General features: G+C 34.3%; 1 protein-coding gene across 1 annotated transcript; it reads left to right on the plus strand.

The window, feature by feature from the left end:
• The first annotated feature begins 21 nt into the window (after positions 1–21).
• LOC139857441 (photosystem II stability/assembly factor HCF136, chloroplastic) lies at positions 22–4817 on the plus strand. Its single transcript, XM_071846191.1, has 9 exons — positions 22–446; positions 1239–1474; positions 1725–1855; positions 2274–2406; positions 2730–2852; positions 3016–3090; positions 3841–3956; positions 4094–4167; positions 4603–4817. Exons 1-8 carry the CDS (start codon positions 95–97, stop codon positions 4158–4160), a joined length of 1233 nt encoding a protein of 410 aa, XP_071702292.1. The 5' UTR covers positions 22–94; the 3' UTR covers positions 4161–4167; positions 4603–4817.
• The last annotated feature ends 19269 nt before the right edge of the window (positions 4818–24086 follow it).

Raw genomic sequence — 24086 nt, forward strand, 5'->3', positions numbered from 1 at the left:
AAAACTCCCGCGTAGGCACTTTCCAGATTTTGGATAAGAAGCCCTTTACAACCATCAACAACAACCAAAACCTTAGCTTCTGAGCACAGCGAAAATGGCAGCAACTGCTAAAATGTTAATCGATTGTTCAAACACAATCACAGCTATAAATCCTTCATCTCTACTCAATTCATTGTTCAATCATCGTCGACAATTTCAACAAACTTCATCTTCTCGGACTCTAAATCCTATCAGAGCTTCTGCTCTCAACCGTCGTGACTTCATCACCGACACCGCAACTGCAGCTGCCGCGCTTTCACTTGCGCCACTCATCGGATTGGATACCGGTAGCTCGTCCTCAGTTGCTAAAGCTGATTCAATTTCTGAATGGGAACGTGTTTTTCTTCCGATTGATCCTGGCGTTGTACTTCTCGATATCGCGTTTGTTCCCGATGATCCTTCGCACGGTACGTTATCGCTCTCACAATTTTGGAATTCTAAATTCTTAATTAATTGATTTGAATTGCACTAGGTTAAAAGATGGTGTACAAGTGTTTGATGCTTTCATTTGTTTGTGTAAGGTGTTTGGTTGTATAAAACTAATTGAATAATAGATAATGTGGATTACTAAATTCATAATTTGAAATTTGTTTGAGGAAGATTATTTTTCGATTAACTGCTGTCTATATCGCATCTCGCAACCTCGCATACGTGATACGTGAGATTGAGTATTGTTGTTGTTGTTGTTGGGGAAAGATTATTCTATTTTATTTTAACAATATAGTCAATAGTCAAAGGATTTCACTATTTGTTCGATTACACACTTGTCACAATATCTTCTCTTGTAGCATGAGTAATTACACTAATTTGTCCATGGTAATGAAGCTAATATAAGTCCTAATTACTGTTCTATATAAAAGTACTAGTTTCCTGATTTACTCATTTGCATGTTTTGACTTTTTAAGTCAATACAAGACAGAGGTGAGTGTGAGGTTCACAAGTTTTTCATTCAATATTAGTTCACACATTGTCATTAGCCATTAGAAATTAGTTAGAATATATATTATACTGATGTATTATTTCTATATCTTGGTTTGTTTTCTTGCGATGCTATTGATTTGACTTTGAGGTATATTAGATGGCTAAAGAATTATATATATTGTATATTGTATTTGAATTATTATATTTGAGTTTTGTCTTGTTGTTTTAAAATGCCTTTGAATTATTTTGAGAAGCATTTGGATGGTGGTTTGTTGCAGGTTTTTTATTGGGGACAAGACAGACTCTTTTAGAGACTAAAGATGGTGGCGACACCTGGGTTTCGCGTTCAATATCTTCTGCTGAAGATGAAGATTTTAATTACAGGTTTAATGCCATCAGTTTCAAGGGAAAAGAAGGGTGGATTGTTGGAAAACCAGCTATTCTTCTGCATACATCAGATTCTGGAGATAGTTGGGAACGTATACCATTAAGCGCTGAACTCCCTGGGGACATGGTAGGCCCGCCCTTAAACAGTTAAAATTACTAATTTAGCTCTTTTATTTAAGTGACTTAGGATGTTATTTGACTTTTAGTACACTTCGGGAGCTGTACGACCCATTTGACCCTTTCTTTTAATAAAGTGATTTAGGTTGTTATATGACTTTTAGTACACTTTGGGTGACTTCTCACCTGTGTGACCGATTTGACCCTTTTTTTATTAACTACCTTCTTTGTTTGATCTGACTCAATGCATTAATTTTCAGGTCTATATAAAGGCAACTGGAGAAAAGAGTGCTGAGATGGTAACTGATGAAGGTGCAATATATGTTACATCCAACAGAGGTTACAACTGGAGAGCAGCAGTACAAGAAACTGTTTCAGCTACTCTTAACAGGTGATCTTTTCATATTTTAAAACCGTTATATAATGTGGGTTAATCATCTATGGTTATAAATTGCTATAGATAAATTCCTACGGGACGTTGAACTAGTTTTATTGAGAGGTGGAACAAAATCTGAATGATCAAATGGTAGTATGGATGTATATTGAAAAAGGTAACTAGAGAATGTAAATCCATATAGTACTCTTAATAATGGCGCTAAATATGTCGGTAGATGATACTTTTAAAAATGTTTGCTTTTTGAATGAAGAATATAACTGTTTTCAATAGTTATGTGCTTATATTTACTCCCCCTTCTTGACTATTTTATATTCTTTAACAATCAAATATATGCAATAGTTGTTATGCCCTTGTATTTTATTATATCTATAATTGTAAAACTAACAGTTATAAAACTCTTTTTAAACTGCAGAACAGTTTCTAGTGGTATTAGTGGTGCTAGTTACTATACAGGCACCTTCAATACTGTAAATCGCTCCCCTGAAGGAAATTATGTTGCCGTTTCAAGTCGTGGTAATTTTTACCTAACTTGGGAACCAGGGCAGGTTAGCCTCTTTCTTGATCATAGATTTTTCTCATTGATTTACTGCTATGATAACTAATTTATTGATAATTCATTATATACTATGCTATTTACTCATGAATTTGTGTTCTTGATTACCTGCTTATTAAGAGCTCAAATTTATGAGTAATTGGTGAGCTCAAAAAGAGGACATAAGCTATAATATCCACATGTTTTTCCCGTTGAGTTAGTTTTTTCAATGTGTTTATGTGTGAAATGATTAATTGGTTTGCTTATTAATCACAGTCTTGGATAGTTATAATTGCTAACTCAGTGGTCCTAAATGTTGAATATCTACGATTGTAGCCATACTGGCAACCCCATAATCGGTCAGTTGCAAGAAGAATCCAAAACATGGGTTGGAGAGCAGACGGGGGCCTTTGGCTACTAGTACGTGGTGGCGGTCTTTATCTTAGCAAAGGCACAGGGGTACGTGAAACTTTAATTATACACGTTTCTACATTTTCACATGTTCTATATGGATATCAATTCTAATTTGTACGCATTTTAGAAAACGAGCACAAGTCGAAATATGTCTTAGTCGATTGACATTTTGTTTTATGACCTAAATAAATACAATTTCATCGTCCAGATTACTGAGGAGTTTGAAGAAATTCCTGTACAGAGTCGTGGTTTTGGCATTCTTGATGTTGGTTACAAATCGGTGGTAAGATCCGTTTATATTAATCTTGTTGCTTAGCTTGTGTTACTTGTAATTGTGGCTGAAACTGTTTCTGACACTAGTCATTTGCAATTTTTTATACCAAGTAAAAAGTTCCAGATACTTATTTGTGACCATGGTATCGGGTATTTATAGCCCAACTACCAGTCCATGCAACGTATCCCACTTTTAGGTATTTTAACCCTGAAGCATGGTCCATAAGGAGATGAGCTATATTGCAGACGTGTTTTTGTCTGACCCGTTTGATCCGATCCTCTTTTAGCTATATTTTTAGTTGACCCGTTTGAGATCCTAAGATACAGTGCAGCTTAAATTGACCCATTTCTAATTAAATGGGTAAAAATTCCCACCTCTAATAGCACCTGGTGATTTCTGAAACCTGAACATGATGTTCCATTCTTGAACTCCCATGTCAATATGAGAATATAATTTTCTAATCACAGGGATTTTATTTCAACAGCAGAACTTTGGTGGGCCCTAAATATTTTGTATAAAATAAACTACATGGGTAGCGGTCAGTTAAAACTCCAAATCATGTATATGTTTTTAAAAACTACAAGATCAAGTTTTAAAGTGTCTGCATAGAACCTTTTCTGTTAGGCAGAAATCATTTGCGTGTATGCTTTCACCTTTCGGTTGAACTAAAAGATCATGTGTCCCATTATCCCAAACCATCAACTGATATAAAAAAAAAATCAACTGATATGCGTTTTTAAAAAAAAAAAAAAAAATTAGGATGAAGCTTGGGCAGCTGGAGGAAGTGGAGTCCTTTTGAAAACTACGAATAGCGGAAAGTCATGGAGTCGTGATAAAGCAGCTGATAATATTGCAGCCAATCTTTACTCTGTAAAGTGAGTTTATATGCTATTCTTGATCACGCACATGACAATTCTTGACCATTTTCGATTTATTCAATGAATATTTTATCTTACATAATTTAATTATATAAACATAAAATGGGTTGATCATTTTTTTGACCATCCTGCAGATTTATCAACGATAGACAAGGATTTGTGCTTGGAAATGATGGTGTCTTGCTAAAGTATCTTGGATGATTCTACGGTATGTAAACCATCAATTATTGCCCTTTGTTTTGTTGGGTTGTTGCTACTTTCATCCAAGAGTTGTATTTGTTTGATGATGGATTAGATGGGTAATATATGTGGCTAACCATTCAGATGTTTACAATGTCCTAAATCTCATTATTTGAAAGAAGCTATAGTATCAATCTTATTGTTATGGTTTTCAAGTTATTTTAATACTTTAGTTATTCATACTAAATAACAAGGGTCAAAATGGTGTTAGCGGGTCAACTTGGTTAGCCCTTTTGACCCAAACAAGAATTTAGCGGTTTTGACTCAACCCATTTGACCCATATCCAAGCCGTCAGTATTTAACTTCTATTGTATATCTAACTTTGAAAACAAGAAGTTAGTGGAGTATAGTGTAAGAACAGACCATGTTAATTGAGAACTTGACAATGTGACCTTCATGCAGGTTTTGGTGAGACAAATTTTGTAACGCGAAAAAAAGAGTATATCATATATCCATGGGGTACCATGGAGAAAGTAAGTTCGTTTATATTGAATTTATGATTATGATGTATTTAAGGAGCAACCCAACTTGGTGCGATTGTTCGTTACACCAGTGTAAATGAAATTCAAAAATAACACAACATTCTTGTTTTATGGTTTGAATTCTTCCTTTGGTTCTGTGAGATTGGTAAAGTTTGTTCTTTCTCGATTTACATGTGGATGGCATTTGAACAGACATTCATTCCCCAACATCAAAGAATAAAACGTAAAAAAATCACACTTTTTTGATGAATGTTTCGTTGGGACTTACATATCTGCATACGATTTCCATATGAAGAGTTCCACTCGCTGGGGAATTTCACTCCCTTCTCGCAACTTCAAGTTCGGACATACATCATTTTCATTTTATGAGACTTTAGTCGTATGATTAGTTATCAGGTTACCTTTTGTTCGAGTTACCACTTACTATATACTTGCGCAAAAGTATGAGATGCTAAACACAACTAGTTTTAAGCCACATATATTGAATAATACATATTACATATTTTCTTTTGGAACGACAAACACACATCCATTTATGTTCATGACGGGACACGACACTCAAACTCATAACCTCAAAGTTAATAAAATTTCTTGATACCTCAAGGTTATAATATATATCACATATTACATCTACACGCTATTAGTATAGGGATGTTGGCTTCGAGCATGTAGAGAGAACAGTATTCTAGATAAATTTTCAGACGGCTGACTAGTGTCGCACTCACTTGGCAACACAATAGAACGCCCGTCGACCACCGCGTAGCTGCTATTCTTCCCTTTCGATTTCCTTTTTTTTTTTTTTTTTATCAAAATTTGACCGTTGAATACAATTAATAAAAAAAGAGTTAAAAGGTCATGTGGCCCTTTATAAAAACAGTAATTTTTTTTCTTTCTTTTTCAACCATAAATACAATCCTCAAACGTACACCCAACTCAAATCACATTATAAGATTTCTTCTTTCAATACTTTCTATATAATTCCACTTCATCCTTTTACATATAATTCCGTACGCTATAAAAATATCGAATTCTTCCAACAACGACGAAAAAAGCAATGCAACTAATTTGTACATATTGTATGGAGTAATAATGTTTTAATTCCCGCCAAATATGCCAAAGTCGAATAAGCTGAAGCTGAAAGTTCTAACATAACACAATCTTTCCGTCACTACATATATCATGATCGGGTTGATGCACGCGAAAGACTAATGAGCGATAACTTTGTCAATGTTATGACAATTTGCCTAGCGCACCCACACCAGCGGAAGCGAGGATATAATTTGTTTGAGACAAACTTGCGAGAAATAATAGAAAGCAAATAAAGTAACTGATAACACGACGATTTAACGTGGTTTGGCAAACCCTGCCTACGTCCACCCCAAGAGTCTCCTTTATTCTTATAATATAAAAGAACCCAGTACAAGAAAAAGTACACTATGAGTTAAATCTAAACCCAAGCCCCTTAGATTTTAGTATAAAATCTAAGTTTCCCGTACACTCTTTTACACTCCTTACAAGAATAAAACTCTCGACCTCACAAAGAAACACACTCCGTTGATATTATCGATCAACTATGTTTACTACATTTGTGATACTTTGATCCTCCCTTGGATCACTTGATCCCTTTCTCTGGATCGGATACATTTACTTCCCTCCATGGCCATCTATATATAGATGTTCCTTTGACATGTGAAACCAACATATGAAAACAACTCCATAAAAATACCTACACTATTCTTCCTACGGCTTCACAATTTACACATGTATACTTTTATATACATAAATAAATCCCATGTGAAAAAAAACTAGCACCCTTCTTTTGACTTGTAGGAATGAAAAACCTTGCAGGTTTATGAGAACCAAAAAAGTCTTCACAATAATGGCAAATAATACTTCTCCTATTTCATATGCAAAAGACAATTCAACTTTGTCCACTAATGTTTGTCAAATGATAGACTACCGTCCAACAATCTCCACCTTGACGAACATTTATCTTCTTCGTCACCGAAAATACTAACACCTAGTACTTTCACCATTGACCTCCTTATCCCCGCTGCACACACCTTGAATCACCTCGGTCCTGAACCCCGATTCAAATAACACGGCCAATAATCATGTGCAACTAACCCTGTCAACTTACCTAGTTGACACCGGAGAGGAGTCTGGAATCACCTCTTCCACCACAGTAGGATTTTCTTCTCACCATCGTCTACCTTGGTCAAACATGTCCCAACATGTTCCCGACCTGTTTTCCGCGTGCACGCTTTCTAACCTTCGAGACACGAGTACATTATGTACTCGCCACCAGACGATATAAACCCTCATACTTCTCTCGCTTCATCAGGACCTTCACACCACGTGTGATTTTCATAACTCCAACTACGGCCGAATAGCCGTATCCTTGAGAATTCAACATGCATAAGGAAATTAGATTCTTGCACATCCTTGGTGTGTACGCCACATGTGACGATCGCTCCAAATCCATATGGACGAACACGTCATTCATCGATTTCATTGCGAGGTATTTAACCTCTATATGATACGTTTTGTAAACATTGCATTCTTTTGAAAAGGCACACCATAAATGAATATTTAAATCAAAGGTTTTCGACATCTGATGATTTCTACATATAGACAATCACCGTAAATAATAGTTTACAATAGTACTTCCGTTGACAATGCAGTCAAAATAATATACATGGTGATGATTTGGTGAATGCAACGTTTCCTTGAAAAATATGCCATGTAAGACTCCATGCACATAGCTTGTATAACATATAAGCAATCAGCGGAAGACTTCTAGGGAACCTGAGAATAAACATGCTAACAAGTGTCAGCACAAAGGTTGGTGAGTTCATAGTTTTAATGTTTTGCATAATCTGTACATAAAGGTGGATCACAAGATTTCAGTTGTTTCATCCGAAACGTTTATCAAAATATTCTACAAAATTGAGCACCCTGGTAACTAAACTTAACGTATATATAATTTATACCCTTTGTATAATCATCTTAATAATACACGTAAACCAACGTGTACGCTTCTCAAATAGCATACGTCCGTTAAAAGGCTAGCGCTCTAGCTCGGACGGGGATATCAAGCCCTATGGATCCATATACTACTACTCGCGCCCACCAGTTCTTATAACTGGAAGTTACTAGTTACCAAAGCTAAGGGATTTTCGGTTCAAACTCAGTGTAGAATTAAGTATGTACTTGTATCCATTGCGTTTAAAATAAAGTGCATGTATTCTCAGCCCAAAAATAAATATTGCAAAAGCAATTAAAAAGGGAGCAAATGAAACTCACCTTAGCAGCACATAAGGTCATTCATCAAAAAGTGACCGTAACTCGGAATGCAAAATTAACCGTAGATCTCAACCTAGAGAACATATGTTGGTCAATACATGTCTAATAAGCTAGGTTGGGTCAAAGTGTATCACAATCCTAATGCTCGAGATCGACATACAAAAGTTATCCAAAGTTGTTTCAAAAAGTCAATTTTGACAAAAGTTCAACAAAACGAGACGTACCTTATATAAGGATTCATTTACTCGGTTGGTAATATTCAAAAATCCAATTTATCAATCTCGTAAACAATTTGTTTAAATCTTAATTGCAGATTCAAAAGCAATTTCTATTAACGTCAATCATAATTCAGTTGATCATATCTTTTAATACGTTCATCGAAATTATTCGATATCTAAATGAAAAGTTATTGATTTTTCGATAGTTTTCCAAAAACATGTATATCATATACCTTTTACCAGTAATATATGTATTTAATTCGTGATTCATTATAAACTGTTTAACGACGAAATTTAGCATACAAACATACATAAACGTATATACTCGAGCACTAGACATGGATACACAGTTAATGTATAAAAGATAAGATATGAATGCTCACGTATCAATATTGTGATTCAATATTGCAGGAAAGTATGTAGACGCAACAGAGATAATAAACATTAGGTTTGACTTGCGAACAATACCCTTGAACATTACCCATAACCTCCATAGCTATAACCCATAATTTCCTTAGCTCTAGCTTGCTCGAAAACTTGTTTTGAAATCATTTGGACATAACCTCGTCGTAGTATTTTATGTATAATACTAATAATAATACAAATACTACTAATAATAATAAGATTAATCTTAATCTTAATAATAATAATAATAATAATAATAATAATAATAATAATAATAATAATAATAATAATAATAAATAATAATAAATAATAATAAATAATAATAAAATAAATACGGAGTAAAAATTAATTGGAGAAACAGACTGGAATCAGCTCGCCTTTTATAGTATGTGACTTGAAACAGTACCCCATGCGATCGCATGAGTTTTCAGTGTTTTTGCCATGCGATCGCATGGCCGCCTTATCCGTTTTTGTTTGCTAGTTCGTCGACAGCAAATAGTGTACTGTAGCAAATAGTGTTTTACTGTAGGAAAATCGCTTTCACTGTAGCACTGTAGCAAAATACGGTTTCACTGTAGCAAATAGTGTTTTACTGTAGCAAATAGTGTTTTACTGTAGCAAAGTCATTTTTACTGTAGCAAATAGTGTTTTACTGTAGCAAAGTCATTTTTACTCGTACATATATATATATATACATACATATAATTGTTCATGAATCGTCGAGAACAATCGAAAGGTAATTGAATAGTTCAATAATTTTGAGATTCAACTTTACAGACGTTGCTTATCGTGTCGGAAACGTTAAATCATTTAAAGATAAAGTTTAAATTTGGTCAAAAATTTTCGGGTTGTCACAGTACCTACCCGTTAAAGAAATTTCGTCCCGAAATTTGAGTGAGGTCGTCATGGCTGACAATAAAAATGTTTTCATGACGAATATGAGTTGGTAAATAGAATTTTATCACCATTGAATAATACGGATAAAACAATCCGATTACTCGAAGCGTATGAGAGAAGTTATCGTAATAGAGTGAAATGGAGAATAGAGATTCATCTTATCTCTTGATGTAGTAACGATTGATTTCCGGATTTTAAGGAATAGAAAATCTTCATAATTTAAATAAGATTTGATTCTTCGGAATTTAAGGAAGTTATGATTTCCTTTGATTAAATGCGTAATCTGCCTCGATTGCTATGTCTGATATTTTGCTATAAATTAAACTCTTCCGTTTCATTTATTTTCACCACTCCTATAATCTTCTTTCTTATTTCATACTTACAAAAGATTTGTGAAAATGCTTCATCCAGTTCTGATTCTTGATATTTTCTTGGCTATCATATCATTCATTCTTCTTTTTCATCTGCCACCAGAGGAGGTTATTTTCTTTTACTATTACCTTGGGGTTATATTGTTTTTCATTCTCCCGTGTCTTTATATTGCTATACGCATTGATATACACGGTTTGTAATTTTGGGGTTGTTTTCGGACTTTATATTTTCCATTATATTTCGGAGTTTCATGCTTTCGTTTTCTCTTCCCGATTTTAAGTCAAGCGAATAATGGTCTAGAATTCGTTGGTATGAATTTCGAAATGAGCATAATTAATGTTCTAAGAAAGAAACGGTAATGGCATAATCTGACTTGTCAAATTACCAGAATACCTGGAAAAGACCGAATCATCAATAAAAGTATTTTCTTGATATATTTAGAGATTAAATAGAATGAAAGAGTTATGTAACATGGTTCATGATGAGGGTGGGATCTGTGAACCTTTATCACATTCCATTAGAAACTCAGCATGACTTACTGTAATATAATCACGTTGATCAAGTGTCATTATATTATACTAACTCATGCTTCAGTTCCCAACATTACTTCAAAACATCCATTTTTCGAATTTTTCAGATTTTAGAAACTAATATAGTTTCTTTTATGATGTAACACAGATAGCGCGAAGAAATGAATGATTTCAGATAAGAATGGGTATGAAAAAAAATATCTTCAGAAATATGGAGGATATTTATAATGGAAGATACGATGATATCTTAGAATATTTAAGATAAGATGATGATGAAGAATATTATCCGCAAAGGTTTTAGAGTAAAGAGTAAGGTATTTGCTAATGACTTAGTAGACACTGAATCATTTGGATTCTTTGAAGGCAGGTTCAGTCTTTGTGATTTATCCACAGCCTCCTTCATACTTTGCTCAATCCGTTTTCCAGTTCCAAACCTTCTCTTTTTCTCAACTTTACCACCATACTATTCTTTATCATCAAACTTTTGACTGTTAAGGTCGTTTACAGATTTTGCTGCTTCATCAGCATTGTTCCAATTTCAAAGAACTAGTTCATAGTTTGGGATGTTTTTCAGAAACTTCACATTCGAAGTATGTAAGTCTAGAATATAGACATTATATGTATATATATAACTGTTGGCGTAGAATTGCTGCGAAATTCGAAATACTGATTGCTAATTCCTGGTAGTTGGTATGGCAATTGTCGTTACAAGATGTAGATGAGTACATGATAGAGTTTCAATGAGTATAAAGATTTTTCGAAAGATCAAGGATCAATGAAGTTGTTGGTAAATTTACTGCTAATGTGGTGGAACATGAAAGGTTCCCCGGTAACAAGAATGTATATGTTAAGATTATAATAAGGCTAATCTGAAAAGTCGAGGTTGACTGGTTGAATGGTTGATAATACTGGATACTTTGAAAAGGGATTGCAAGATTATTTTCGGTAAAAACAACGCTAAAGGATCTTGCACAATTTTGAAGTCAAAGTATAGCTTTGAAAGATGTAGAGATTTAAGAATGATGTCACCGGTTCAGAGTTATGACTTGGATTCTGATCCGTCAATATCAGAATATGTAATTGAATTTGTATGAAAACGATTGTATATCGTTGTGAGTATTGTTAAAATTTTTTTTTTTATTGAATCAAAGTTGAAGAATGTTCAGTATAACATATTAATTGTGAACTTATATATTTCCCGAGTATTACCTACCCGTTAAAGATTTTACAATTAATATTTTGTACAAAAGAATTTTTATTACCGTCTTTATGAAAATATATGTATGTATATTTTCTTCAGATGTAATACAGATTTAATGAATTAATATCATATTAAGCTCATTTAATTTTCGGCTTGACTTAGAAATGATTAATCTTTAAAATATTAAAGATTACATAATCTTTGTGGAGTATTTCGCTAATGAAATAAATACTTCATTATTTATTCTTATTGATATTCCTTGGTGAAGGATGTTGGTACTCGTGGAATTTTTGTGAACCTTATAAGGCACAGATGATGTTTTCTGGAAAGTTTCGAGTACATCGAAAATGAAAATGTAAAATCAATTATGTAAATGAATAATACACTTGGTTTATTAGGAAATGGAATTCATTGAGTTGAAACAGAGATTGTAGTTAACGAAGGTTAAGTTATTAACGAAAGATGTACATTATAGCATATTAGTAATATGAATTAACCGAGTAGTATTTACCCTTTTTCAATTCTTACATAATAGCTTAGTACGAAAAGATTTAAAATTTATATATATAAGATATACATATAAATTCTTTAGAGGGATTGAGTTATTACTTCATAACTCATTGATACAATATACTCGTTGTTGACTCGTAATAATATCCACAGTGCCTTCTTGAACTGGCAGAGCTTGTGATGTTAGAGGTGATGTTGACAGCACTGACTGTGCTGGTGAGCCTAAGGGTACTATTGATGTTGTTGGTAAAACAAGTCTAGCTTGTACCTTACACACCATTCTTGTCAGGGTTTCTATTCTTCCTTCTATCATCTCTATTCATCTGATTTACGGTTAGAACTGGGATAAATAATCTCTAAGATTTTAGAGATTACATAATCGCCGTAGAATATTTTTCCGATGAAGTTATGAATCAATACTTCATCGTTTATTGTTGTTGGTACTCCTCGGTACCTATGGTGCGTATGATGTTGATATCCGAGGTACAGATTGTGATGTTGAGGCGTGTGATGGGGATGTTGTTGTTGGTGGTGGTAATGGTACTGTTGGTGTTGATAATGCTGATACTGGTTATGCTGCTGGTGCTGCTGCTGGTGTTTGTAATCCTTGCACCATATTCTCCAAAGCCTCTACCCGAGCGCGAAGCTCGTTGACTTCTTCTATTATACTGGGATGATTGGCGGTTCGGACAAGCGGATGAATAAGATTTAGAATATTGATTATTATGTAGTCGTTGCGAGCTGTTCTGGAAATGAGGGTGAAAATGGTGTTACGAACAGGTTCGCCGGTAAGTGCTTCGGGTTCTTCGCCAAGAGGTGAATTTGGTGGATGGAAGGGATCGCCTTCTTCTTGTCTCCAATGATTAAGTAGATTACGAACCCATCCCCAATTCATCCAGAATAGATGATGGCTAATTGGTTGATCCATTCTGGTTACACTGTTTTCGGAACTTGAGTGGAAATCCATATCGGAATAGCTGTCGGAATCTACGGAATTTGAACTAGATACAGGATCCATTTTGTGTAATCAAGGAAAAGATTTTTGGAATGAAATAGATTATGGGACTAATTTGGTACTCCTCAATACATAGTTTACATATGTGTTTATACTACCAGAATCTCATAAGTTACAGAGGATTTTACGGAAGATGTCAGGCAAAGTTTACTGTAATAGATAAGCCAAGATATGAATTTTGTCTATACTCTATCTATGCAATCAATGCAATAAGATGCGTTTAGACTTAAGATGATAGACAGGTAATTTCCGACAAGAAATGATAGGCAAAACTTTTGACATGCATACACAGTCGAAGTCCAGACTTACGAATGTATCCTAACAACTATCAGTTAGACACACTAATGCAAGACCTGGTTCACTAAGACCAACACATTGATACCAACTGTGACGATCGCTCCAAATCCATATGGACGAACACGTCATTCATCGATTTCATTGCGAGGTATTTGACCTCTATATGATACGTTTTGTAAACATTTCATTCTTTTGAAAAGGCACACCATAAATGAATATTTAAATCAAAGGTTTTCGACATCTGATGATTTCTACATATAGACAATCACCGTAAATAATAGTTTACAATAGTACTTCCGTTGACAATGCAGTCAAAATAAGATACATGGTGATGATTTGGTGAATGCAACGTTTCCTTGAAAAATATGCCATGTAAGACTCCATGCACATAGCTTGTATAACATATAAGCAATCAGCGGAAGACTTCTAGGGAACCTGAGAATAAACATGCTAACAAGTGTCAACACAAAGGTTTGTGAGTTCATAGTTTTAATGTTTTGTATAATCTGTACATAAAGGTGGATCACAAGATTTCAGTTGTTTCATCCGAAACGTTTATCAAAATATTCTACAAAATTGAGCACCCTGGTAACTAAACTTAACGTATATATAATTTATACCCTGTGTATAATCATCTTAATAATACATGCAAACCAACGTGTACGCTTCTCAAATAGCATACGTCCGTTAAAAGGCTAGCGCTCTAGCTCGGACGGGGATATCAAGCCCTAGGGATCCATATACTACTACTCGCGTCCACCAGTTCTTATAACTGGCAGTTACTAGTTACCAAAGCTAAGGGATTTTCGGTTCAAACTCAGTGTAGAATTAAGTATGTACTTGTATCCATTGCGTTTAAAATAAAGTGCATGTATTCTCAGCCCAAAAATAAATATTGCAAAAGCAATTAAAAAGGGAGCAAATGAAACTCACCTTAGCAGCACATAAGGTCATTCATCAAAAAGTGACCGTAACTCGAAATGCAAAATTAACCGTAGATCTCAACCTAGAGAACATATGTTGGTCAATACATGTCTAATAAGCTAGGTTGGGTCATAGTGTATCACAATCCTAATGCTGGAGATCGACATACAAAAGTTATCCAAAGTTGTTTCAAAAAGTCAATTTTAACAAAAGTTCAACAAAACGAGACGTACCTTATATAAGGATTCATTTACTCGGTTGGTAATATTCAAAAATCCAATTTATCAATCTCGTAAACAATTTGTTTAAATCTTAATTGCAGATTCAAAAGCAATTTCTATTAACGTCAATCATAATTCAGTTGATCATATCTTTTAATACGTTCATCGAAATTATTCGATATCTAAATGAAAAGTTATTGATTTTTCGATAGCTTTACAAAAACATGTATATCATATACCTTTTGCCAGTAATATATGTATTTAATTCGTGATTCATTATAAACTGTTTAACGACGAAATTTAGCATACAAGCATACATAAACGCATATACTCGAGCACTAGACATGGATACACAGTTAATGTATAAAAGATAAGATATGAATGCTCACGTATCAATATTGTGATTCAATATTGCAGGAAAGTATGTAGACGCAACAGAGATAATAAACACTAGGTTTGACTTGCGAACAATACCCTTGAACATTACCCATAACCTCCATAGTTATAACCCATAATTTCCTTAGCTCTAGCTTGCTTGAAAACTTGTTTTGAAATCATTTGAACATAACCTCGTCGTAGTATTTTATGTATAATACTAATAATAATACAAATACTACTAATAATAATAAGATTAATAATAATATTAATGTTAATCTTAATAATAATAATAATAATAATAATAATAATAATAATAATAATAATAATAATAATAATAATAATAATAATAATAAATAATAAATAATAATAAAATAAATACGGAGTAAAAATGAATTGGAGAAACAGACTGGAATCAGCTCACCTTTTATAGTATGTGACTTGAAACAGTACCCCATGCGATCGCATGAGTTTTCAGTGTTTTTCCCATGCGATCGCATGGTCGCCTTATCCGTTTTTGTTTGCTAGTTCGTCGACATCAAATAGTGTTTACTGTAGCAAATAGTGTTTACTGTAGCAAATAGTGGTTTACTGTAGGACTGTAGCAAAATACGGTTTCACTGTAGCAAATAGTGTTTTACTGTAGCAAATAGTGTTTTACTGTAGCAAAGTCATTTTTACTGTAGCAAATAGTGTTTTACTGTAGCAAAGTCATTTTTACTTGTACACACACACACATATATATATATATATATATATATATATATATATATATATATACATACATACATATAATTGTTCATGAATCATCGAGAACAATCGAAAGGTAATTGAATAGTTCAAGAATTTTGAGATTCAACTTTACAGACTTTGCTTATCGTGTCGGAAATGTTAAATCATTTAAAGATAAAGTTTAAATTTGGTCAAAAATTTCTGGGTTGTCACACCACACCACCAAGAGCGTAAGCAGCTCCGTGAAACAATTTTATTTTCACCATGCAAACACCCTCATACATCACATGTTGAACCATCACCTAAAGTCAGCACACTCTTTCTTTAACATTAGCTTATCAAAATAAGCTTCCTTGGAACACACATGCATTATACAACCAGAATCTAAAATTCATTCATCTTGAGCAGAAGTAGAACTTTTGGAGATTGTGAGAACATCTCCCACCAGTACATTAACTGCTACCGCAGCCGATGAACCCCCAGATTTACCTTCACCATTCCTCCAGAGTGGACAATCCTTCCTTAGTGACCCCACTCATGACATTTGAAGCACTGGATACCCTTAATGCCGTCTCCTGATCTAGACCTACTATTATCACTAGATCTCTTCTCGGCAAACCTTCCCCTTCCATGACCAACCATAGCAAACCCATGCTCAAAACGGTCATCGGATCTTCGTCTCTTATCTTTCGAACTGGGAAGAGAGGTAAGAAGAATAAGGTTCTTATCTTCTTCCTCTTTTAAACCTCAGCTTATTCAAGTTGATTAACCTGACCATTAGACACATCCATGTGTTTGATAATGCTAAAAACGAACATATATTTCATAGCATTATTCCTCAAGAAAGACAAGCTTTTAGTTGCAATTGTTCTATTTACAAGTGATATTCGTTTAAATAATAAAAGGTGAAGACAAAAGACAGATTCGACGAATTGAAGACGCAAACGACCAAAAAGCTCAAAAGTACAAAATACAATTAAAGAGGTTCCAATTATTGATAAGAAACGTCTCAAAATTACAAGAGTACAAGATTCAAAATGCAAAGTACAAGATATTAAATTGTACGCAAGGACGTTCAAAAATCCGGAACCGGGACCAGAGTCAACTCTCAACGCTCGACGCAACGGACTAAAAATTACAAGTCAACTATGCACATAAATATAATATAATATTTAAATAATTCTTATAATTATTTATATATTATATAAATAATAAAAATCCGTCGGCAAGAAAGACTCCAAAATGAGTGAGCTGTATTTACAAACTCCGCGATGAAATGTCCCGTTCTTATTGATTAAAAACGTTCCATATTAATTGATTTCGTTGTGAGATTTTGACCTCTATATGAGACGTTTTTCAAAGACTGCATTCATTTTTAAAACAAACCATAACCTTTATTTCATAGATAAAGGTTTTAAAAAGCTTTACGTAGATTATCAAATAATGATAATCTAAAATATCCTGTTTACACACGACCATTACATAATGGTTTACAATACAAATATGTTACAACAAAATAAGTTTCTTGAATGCAGTTTTTACACAATATCATACAAGCATGGACTCCAAATCTCGTCCTTATTTAAGTGCGCGACAGCGGAAGCTCTTAATAATCACCTGAGAATAAACATGCTTAAAACGTCAACAAAAATGTTGGTGAGTTATAGGTTTAACCTATATATATCAAATCATAATAATAGACCACAAGATTTCATATTTCAATACACATCCCATACATAGAGATAAAAATCATTCATATGGTGAACACCTGGTAATCGACATTAACAAGATGCATATATAAGAAATATCCCCATCATTCCGGGACACCCTTCGGATATGATATAAATTTCGAAGTACTAAAGTATCCGGTACTTTGGATGGGGTTTGTTAGGCCCAATAGATCTATCTTTAGGATTCGCGTCAATTAGGGTGTCTGTTCCCTAATTCTTAGATTACCAGACTTAATAAAAAGGGGCATATTCGATTTCGATAATTCAACCATAGAATGTAGTTTCACGTACTTGTGTCTATTTTGTAAATCATTTATAAAACCTGCATGTATTCTCATCCCAAAAATATTAGATTTTAAAAGTGGGACTATAACTCACTTTCACAGATTTTTACTTCGTCGGGAAGTAAGACTTGGCCACTGGTTGATTAACGAACCTATAACAATATATACATATATATCAAAGTATGTTCAAAATATATTTACAACACTTTTAATATATTTTGATGTTTTAAGTTTATTAAGTCAGCTGTCCTCGTTAGTAACCTACAACTAGTTGTCCACAGTTAGATGTACAGAAATAAATCGATAAATATTATCTTGAATCAATCCACGACCCAATGTATACGTATCTCAGTATTGATCACAACTCAAACTATATATATTTTAGAATCAACCTCAACCCTGTATAGCTAACTCCAACATTCACATATAGAGTGTCTATGGTTGTTCCGAAATATATATAGATGTGTCGACATGATAGGTCGAAACATTGTATACGTGTCTATGGTATCTCAAGATTACACAATATACAATACAAGTTGATTAAGTTATGGTTGGAATAGATTTGTTACCAATTTTCACGTAGCTAAAATGAGAAAAATTATCCAATCTTGTTTTACCCATAACTTCTTCATTTTAAATCCGTTTTGAGTGAATCAAATTGCTATGGTTTCATATTGAACTCTATTTTATGAATCTAAACAGAAAAAGTATAGGTTTATAGTCTGAAAAATAAGTTACAAGTCGTTTTTGTAAAGGTAGTCATTTCAGTCGAAAGAACGACGTCTAGATGACCATTTTAGAAAACATACTTCCACTTTGAGTTTAACCATAATTTTTGGATATAGTTTCATGTTCATAATAAAAATCATTTTCTCAGAATAACAACTTTTAAATCAAAGTTTATCATAGTTTTTAATTAACTAATCCAAAACAGCCCGCGGTGTTACTACGACGGCGTAAATCCGGTTTTACGGTGTTTTTCGTGTTTCCAGGTTTTAAATCATTAAGTTAGCATATCATATAGATATATAACATGTGTTTAGTTGATTTTAATATTCAAGTTAGAAGGATTAACTTTTGTTTGCGAACAAGTTTAGAATTAACTAAACTATGTTCTAGTGATTACAAGTTTAAACCTTTGAATAAGATAGCTTTATATGTATGAATCGAATGATGTTATGAACATCATTACTACCTTAAGTTCCTTGGATGAACCTACTGGAAAAGAGAAAAATGGATCTAGCTTCAACGGATCCTTGGATGGCTCGAAGTTCTTGAAGCAGAATCATGACACGAAAACAAGTTCAAGTAAGATCATCACTTGAAATAAGATTGTTATAGTTATAGAAATTGAAACAAAGTTTGAATATGATTATTACCTTGTATTAGAATGATAACCTACTGTAAGAAATAAAGATTTCTTGAGGTTGGATGATCACCTTACAAGATTGGAAGTGAGCTAGCAAACTTGAAAGTATTCTTGATTTTATGTAACTAGAACTTGTAAAATATATGAAGAACACTTAGAACTTGAAGATAGAACTTGAGAGAGATCAATTAGATGAAGAAAATTGAAGAATGAAAGTGTTTGTAGGTGTTTTTGGTCGTTGGTGTATGGATTAGATATAAAGGATATGTAATTTTGTTTTCATGTAAATAAGTCATGAATGATTACTCATATTTTTGTAATTTTATGAGATATTTCATGCTAGTTGCCAAATGATGGTTCCCACATGTGTTAGGTGACTCACATGGGCTGCTAAGAGCTGATCATTGGAGTGTATATACCAATAGTACATACATCTAAAAGCTGTGTATTGTACGAGTACGAATACGGGTGCATACGAGTAGAATTGTTGATGAAACTGAACGAGGATGTAATTGTAAGCATTTTTGTTAAGTAGAAATATTTTGATAAGTGTCTTGAAGTCTTTCAAAAGTGTATGAATACATATTAAAACACTACATGTATATACATTTTAACTGAGTCGTTAAGTCATCGTTAGTCGTTACATGTAAATGTTGTTTTGAAACCTTTAGGTTAATGATCTTGTTGAATGTTGTTAACCCATTGTTTATTATAACAAATGAGATGTTAAATTGTTATATTATCATGATATTATGATATATAATATATCTCAGTATGATGTATATACAGTTAAATGTCGTTACAACGATAATCGTTACATATATGTCTCGTTTCGAAATCATTAAGTTAGTAGTCTTATTTTTACATATGTATTTCATTGTTAATACACTTAATAATATATTTACTTATCATTTAACATAATTAACCAAGTGTATCAATATCTTAATATGATTAATATGTACCTAGTAAGACGTTGTTATAACGATAATCGTTATATATATCGTTTTCGAGTTTCTTAAATTAATAGTCTCATTTTTATGTATATAACTCATTGTTAAAATACCTAATGAGATACATACTTATAATAAAAACATGTTAACTATATATATAACCATATATATGTCATCGTATAGTTTTTACAAGTTTTAACGTTCGTGAATCACCGGTCAACTTGGGTGGTCAATTGTCTATATGAAACATATTTCAATTAATCAAGTCTTAACAAGTTTGATTGCTTAACATGTTGGAAACATTTAATCATGTAAATATCAATCTCAATTAATATATATAAACATGGAAAAGTTCGGGTCACTACAGTACCTACCCGTTAAATAAATTTCGTCCCGAAATTTTAAGCTGTTGAAGGTGTTGACGAATCTTCTGGAAATAGATGCGGGTATTTCTTCTTCATCTGATCTTCACGCTCCCAGGTGAACTCGGGTCCTCTACGAGTATTCCATCGAACCTTAACAATTGGTATCTTGTTTTGCTTAAGTATTTTAACCTCACGATCCATTATTTCGACGAGTTCTTCGATGAATTGGAGTTTTTCGTTGATTTGGATTTCATATAACGGAATAGTGAGATCTTCTTTAGCAAAACATTTCTTCAAATTCGAGATGTGGAAAGTGTTATGCACAGCCGCGAGTTGTTGAGGTAATTCAAGTCGGTAAGCTACTGGTCCGACACGATCAATAATCTTGAATGGTCCAATATACCTTGGATTTAATTTCCCTCGTTTACCAAATCGAACAACGCCTTTCCAAGGTGCAACTTTAAGCATGACCATCTCTCCAATTTCAAATTCTATATCTTTTCTTTTAATGTCAGCGTAGCTCTTTTGTCGACTTTGGGCGGTTTTCAACCGTTGTTGAATTTGGATGATCTTCTCGGTAGTTTCTTGTATAATCTCCGGACCCGTAATCTGTCTATCCCCCACTTCACTCCAACAAATCGGAGACCTGCACTTTCTACCATAAAGTGCTTCAAACGGCGCCATCTCAATGCTTGAATGGTAGCTGTTGTTGTAGGAAAATTCTGCTAACGGTAGATGTCGATCCCAACTGTTTCCGAAATCAATAACACATGCTCGTAGCATGTCTTCAAGCGTTTGTATCGTCCTTTCACTCTGCCCATCAGTTTGTGGATGATAGGCAGTACTCATGTCTAGACGAGTTCCTAATGCTTGCTGCAATGTCTGCCAGAATCTTGAAATAAATCTGCCATCCCTATCAGAGATAATAGAGATTGGTATTCCATGTCTAGAGATGACTTCCTTCAAATACAGTCGTGCTAACTTCTCCATCTTGTCATCTTCTCTTATTGGCAGGAAGTGTGCTGATTTGGTGAGACGATCAACTATTACCCAAATAGTATCAAAACCACTTGCAGTCCTTGGCAATTTAGTGATGAAATCCATGGTAATGTTTTCCCATTTCCATTCCGGGATTTTGGGTTGTTGAAGTAGACCTGATGGTTTCTGATGCTCAGCTTTGACCTTAGAACACGTCAAACATTCTCCTACGTATTTAGCAACATCGGCTTTCATACCCGGCCACCAAAAATGTTTCTTGAGATCCTTGTACATCTTCCCCGTTCCAGGATGTATTGAGTATCTGGTTTTATGAGCTTCTCTAAGTACCATTTCTCTCATATCTCCAAATTTTGGTACCCAAATCCTTTCAGCCCTATACCGGGTTCCGTCTTCCTGAATATTAAGATGCTTCTCCGATCCTTTGGGTATTTCATCCTTTAAATTTCCCTCTTTTAAAACTCCTTGTTGCGCCTCCTTTATTTGAGTAGTAAGGTTATTATGAATCATTATATTCATAGATTTTACTCGAATGGGTTCTCTGTCCTTCCTGCTCAAGGCATCGGCTACCACATTTGCCTTCCCCGGGTGGTAACTAATCTCAAAGTCATAATCATTCAATAATTCAATCCACCTACGCTGCCTCATATTCAGTTGTTTCTGATTAAATATGTGTTGAAGACTTTGGTGGTCGGTATATATAATACTTTTGACCCCATATAAGTAGTGCCTCCAAGTCTTTAATGCAAAAATAACCGCGCCTAATTCCAAATCATGCGTCGTATAATTTTGCTCGTGAATCTTCAATTGTCTAGAGGCATAAGCAATCACCTTCGTTCGTTGCATTAATACACAACCGAGACCTTGCTTTGATGCGTCACAATAAATCACAAAATCATCATTCCCTTCAGGCAATGACAATATAGGTGCCGTAGTTAGCTTTTTCTTCAATAACTGAAACGCTTTCTCTTGTTCATCCTTCCATTCAAATTTCTTCCCTTTATGCGTTAATGCAGTCAAGGGTTTTGCTATTCTGGAAAAGTCTTGGATGAACCTTCTGTAGTAACCAGCTAGTCCTAAAAACTGGCGTATGTGTTTCGGAGTTTTCGGGGTTTCCCACTTTTCAACAGTTTCTATCTTTGCCGGATCCACCTTAATACCTTCTTTGTTCACTATGTGACCGAGGAATTGAACTTCTTCCAACCAAAATGCACACTTTGAAAACTTAGCGTACAATTCTTCCTTCCTCAATACTTCTAACACCTTTCTCAAATGTTCACCGTGTTCTTGGTCATTCTTTGAGTAAATAAGTATGTCATCAATGAAAACAATGACAAACTTGTCAAGGTATGGTCCACACACTCGGTTCATAAGGTCCATGAACACAGCTGGTGCATTAGTTAAACCAAACGGCATGACCATAAACTCGTAATGACCGTAACGTGTTCTGAAAGCAGTCTTTGGAATATCATCTTCTTTCACCCGCATTTGATGATACCCAGAACGTAAGTCAATCTTTGAATAAACAGATGAGCCTTGTAGTTGATCAAATAAGTCATCGATTCTCGGTAGTGGGTAGCGGTTCTTGATGGTAAGTTTGTTCAACTCTCGGTAGTCGATATACAACCTGAATGTACCATCTTTCTTCTTGACAAACAAAACAGGAGCTCCCCACGGTGATGTGCTTGGTCGAATGAAACCACGCTCTAAAAGTTCTTGTAATTGGCTTTGCAGTTCTTTCATCTAGCTGGGTGCGAGTCTGTAAGGAGCACGAGCTATTGGTGCAGCTCCTGGTACAAGATCTATTTGAAATTCAACGGATCGATGTGGGGGTAATCCCGGTAATTCTTTCGGAAATACATCGGGAAATTCTTTTGCAATGGGAACATCATTGATGCTCTTTTCTTCAGTTTGTACTTTCTCGACGTGTGCTAGAACATCATAGCAACCTTTTCTTATTAGTTTTTGTGCCTTCAAATTACTAATAAGATGTAGCTTCGTGTTGCCCTTTTCTCCGTACACCATTAAGGGTTTTCCTTTTTCTCGTATAATGCGAATTGCATTTTTGTAACAGACGATCTCTGCTTTCACTTCTTTCAACCAGTCCATACCGATTATCACATCAAAACTCCCTAACTCTACTGGTATCAAATCAATCTTAAATGTTTCGCTAACCAGTTTAATTTCTCGATTCTGACATATATTATCTGCTGAAATTAATTTACCATTTGCTAATTCGAGTAAAAATTTACTATCCAAAGGCGTCAATGGACAACTTAATTTAGCACAAAAATCTCTACTCATATAGCTTCTATCCGCACCCGAATCAAATAAAATGTAAGCAGATTTATTGTCAATAAGAAACGTACCCGTAACAAGCTCCGGGTCTTCCTGTGCCTCTGCCGCATTAATATTGAAAACTCTTCCGCGGCCTTGTCCATTCGTGTTCTCTTGGTTCGGGCAATTTCTAATAATGTGGCCCGGTTTTCCACATTTATAACAAACTACATTGCCATAACTTGCTCCGACACTACTTGCTCCGCCATTACTCGTTCCGACACCATTTGTTCCTTTCGTTCTATTAACCCCTGGTCCGTAGACCTCACACTTCGCCGCGCTATGACCATTTCTTTTACACTTGTTGCAAAATTTGGTGCAGAACCCCGAGTGATACTTTTCACACCTTTGGCATAGCTGTTTCTGATTG

Source organism: Rutidosis leptorrhynchoides, chromosome 7 (genome assembly GCF_046630445.1).
Source record: "Rutidosis leptorrhynchoides isolate AG116_Rl617_1_P2 chromosome 7, CSIRO_AGI_Rlap_v1, whole genome shotgun sequence".
In the NCBI taxonomy this organism is placed as follows: domain Eukaryota; kingdom Viridiplantae; phylum Streptophyta; class Magnoliopsida; order Asterales; family Asteraceae; genus Rutidosis; species Rutidosis leptorrhynchoides.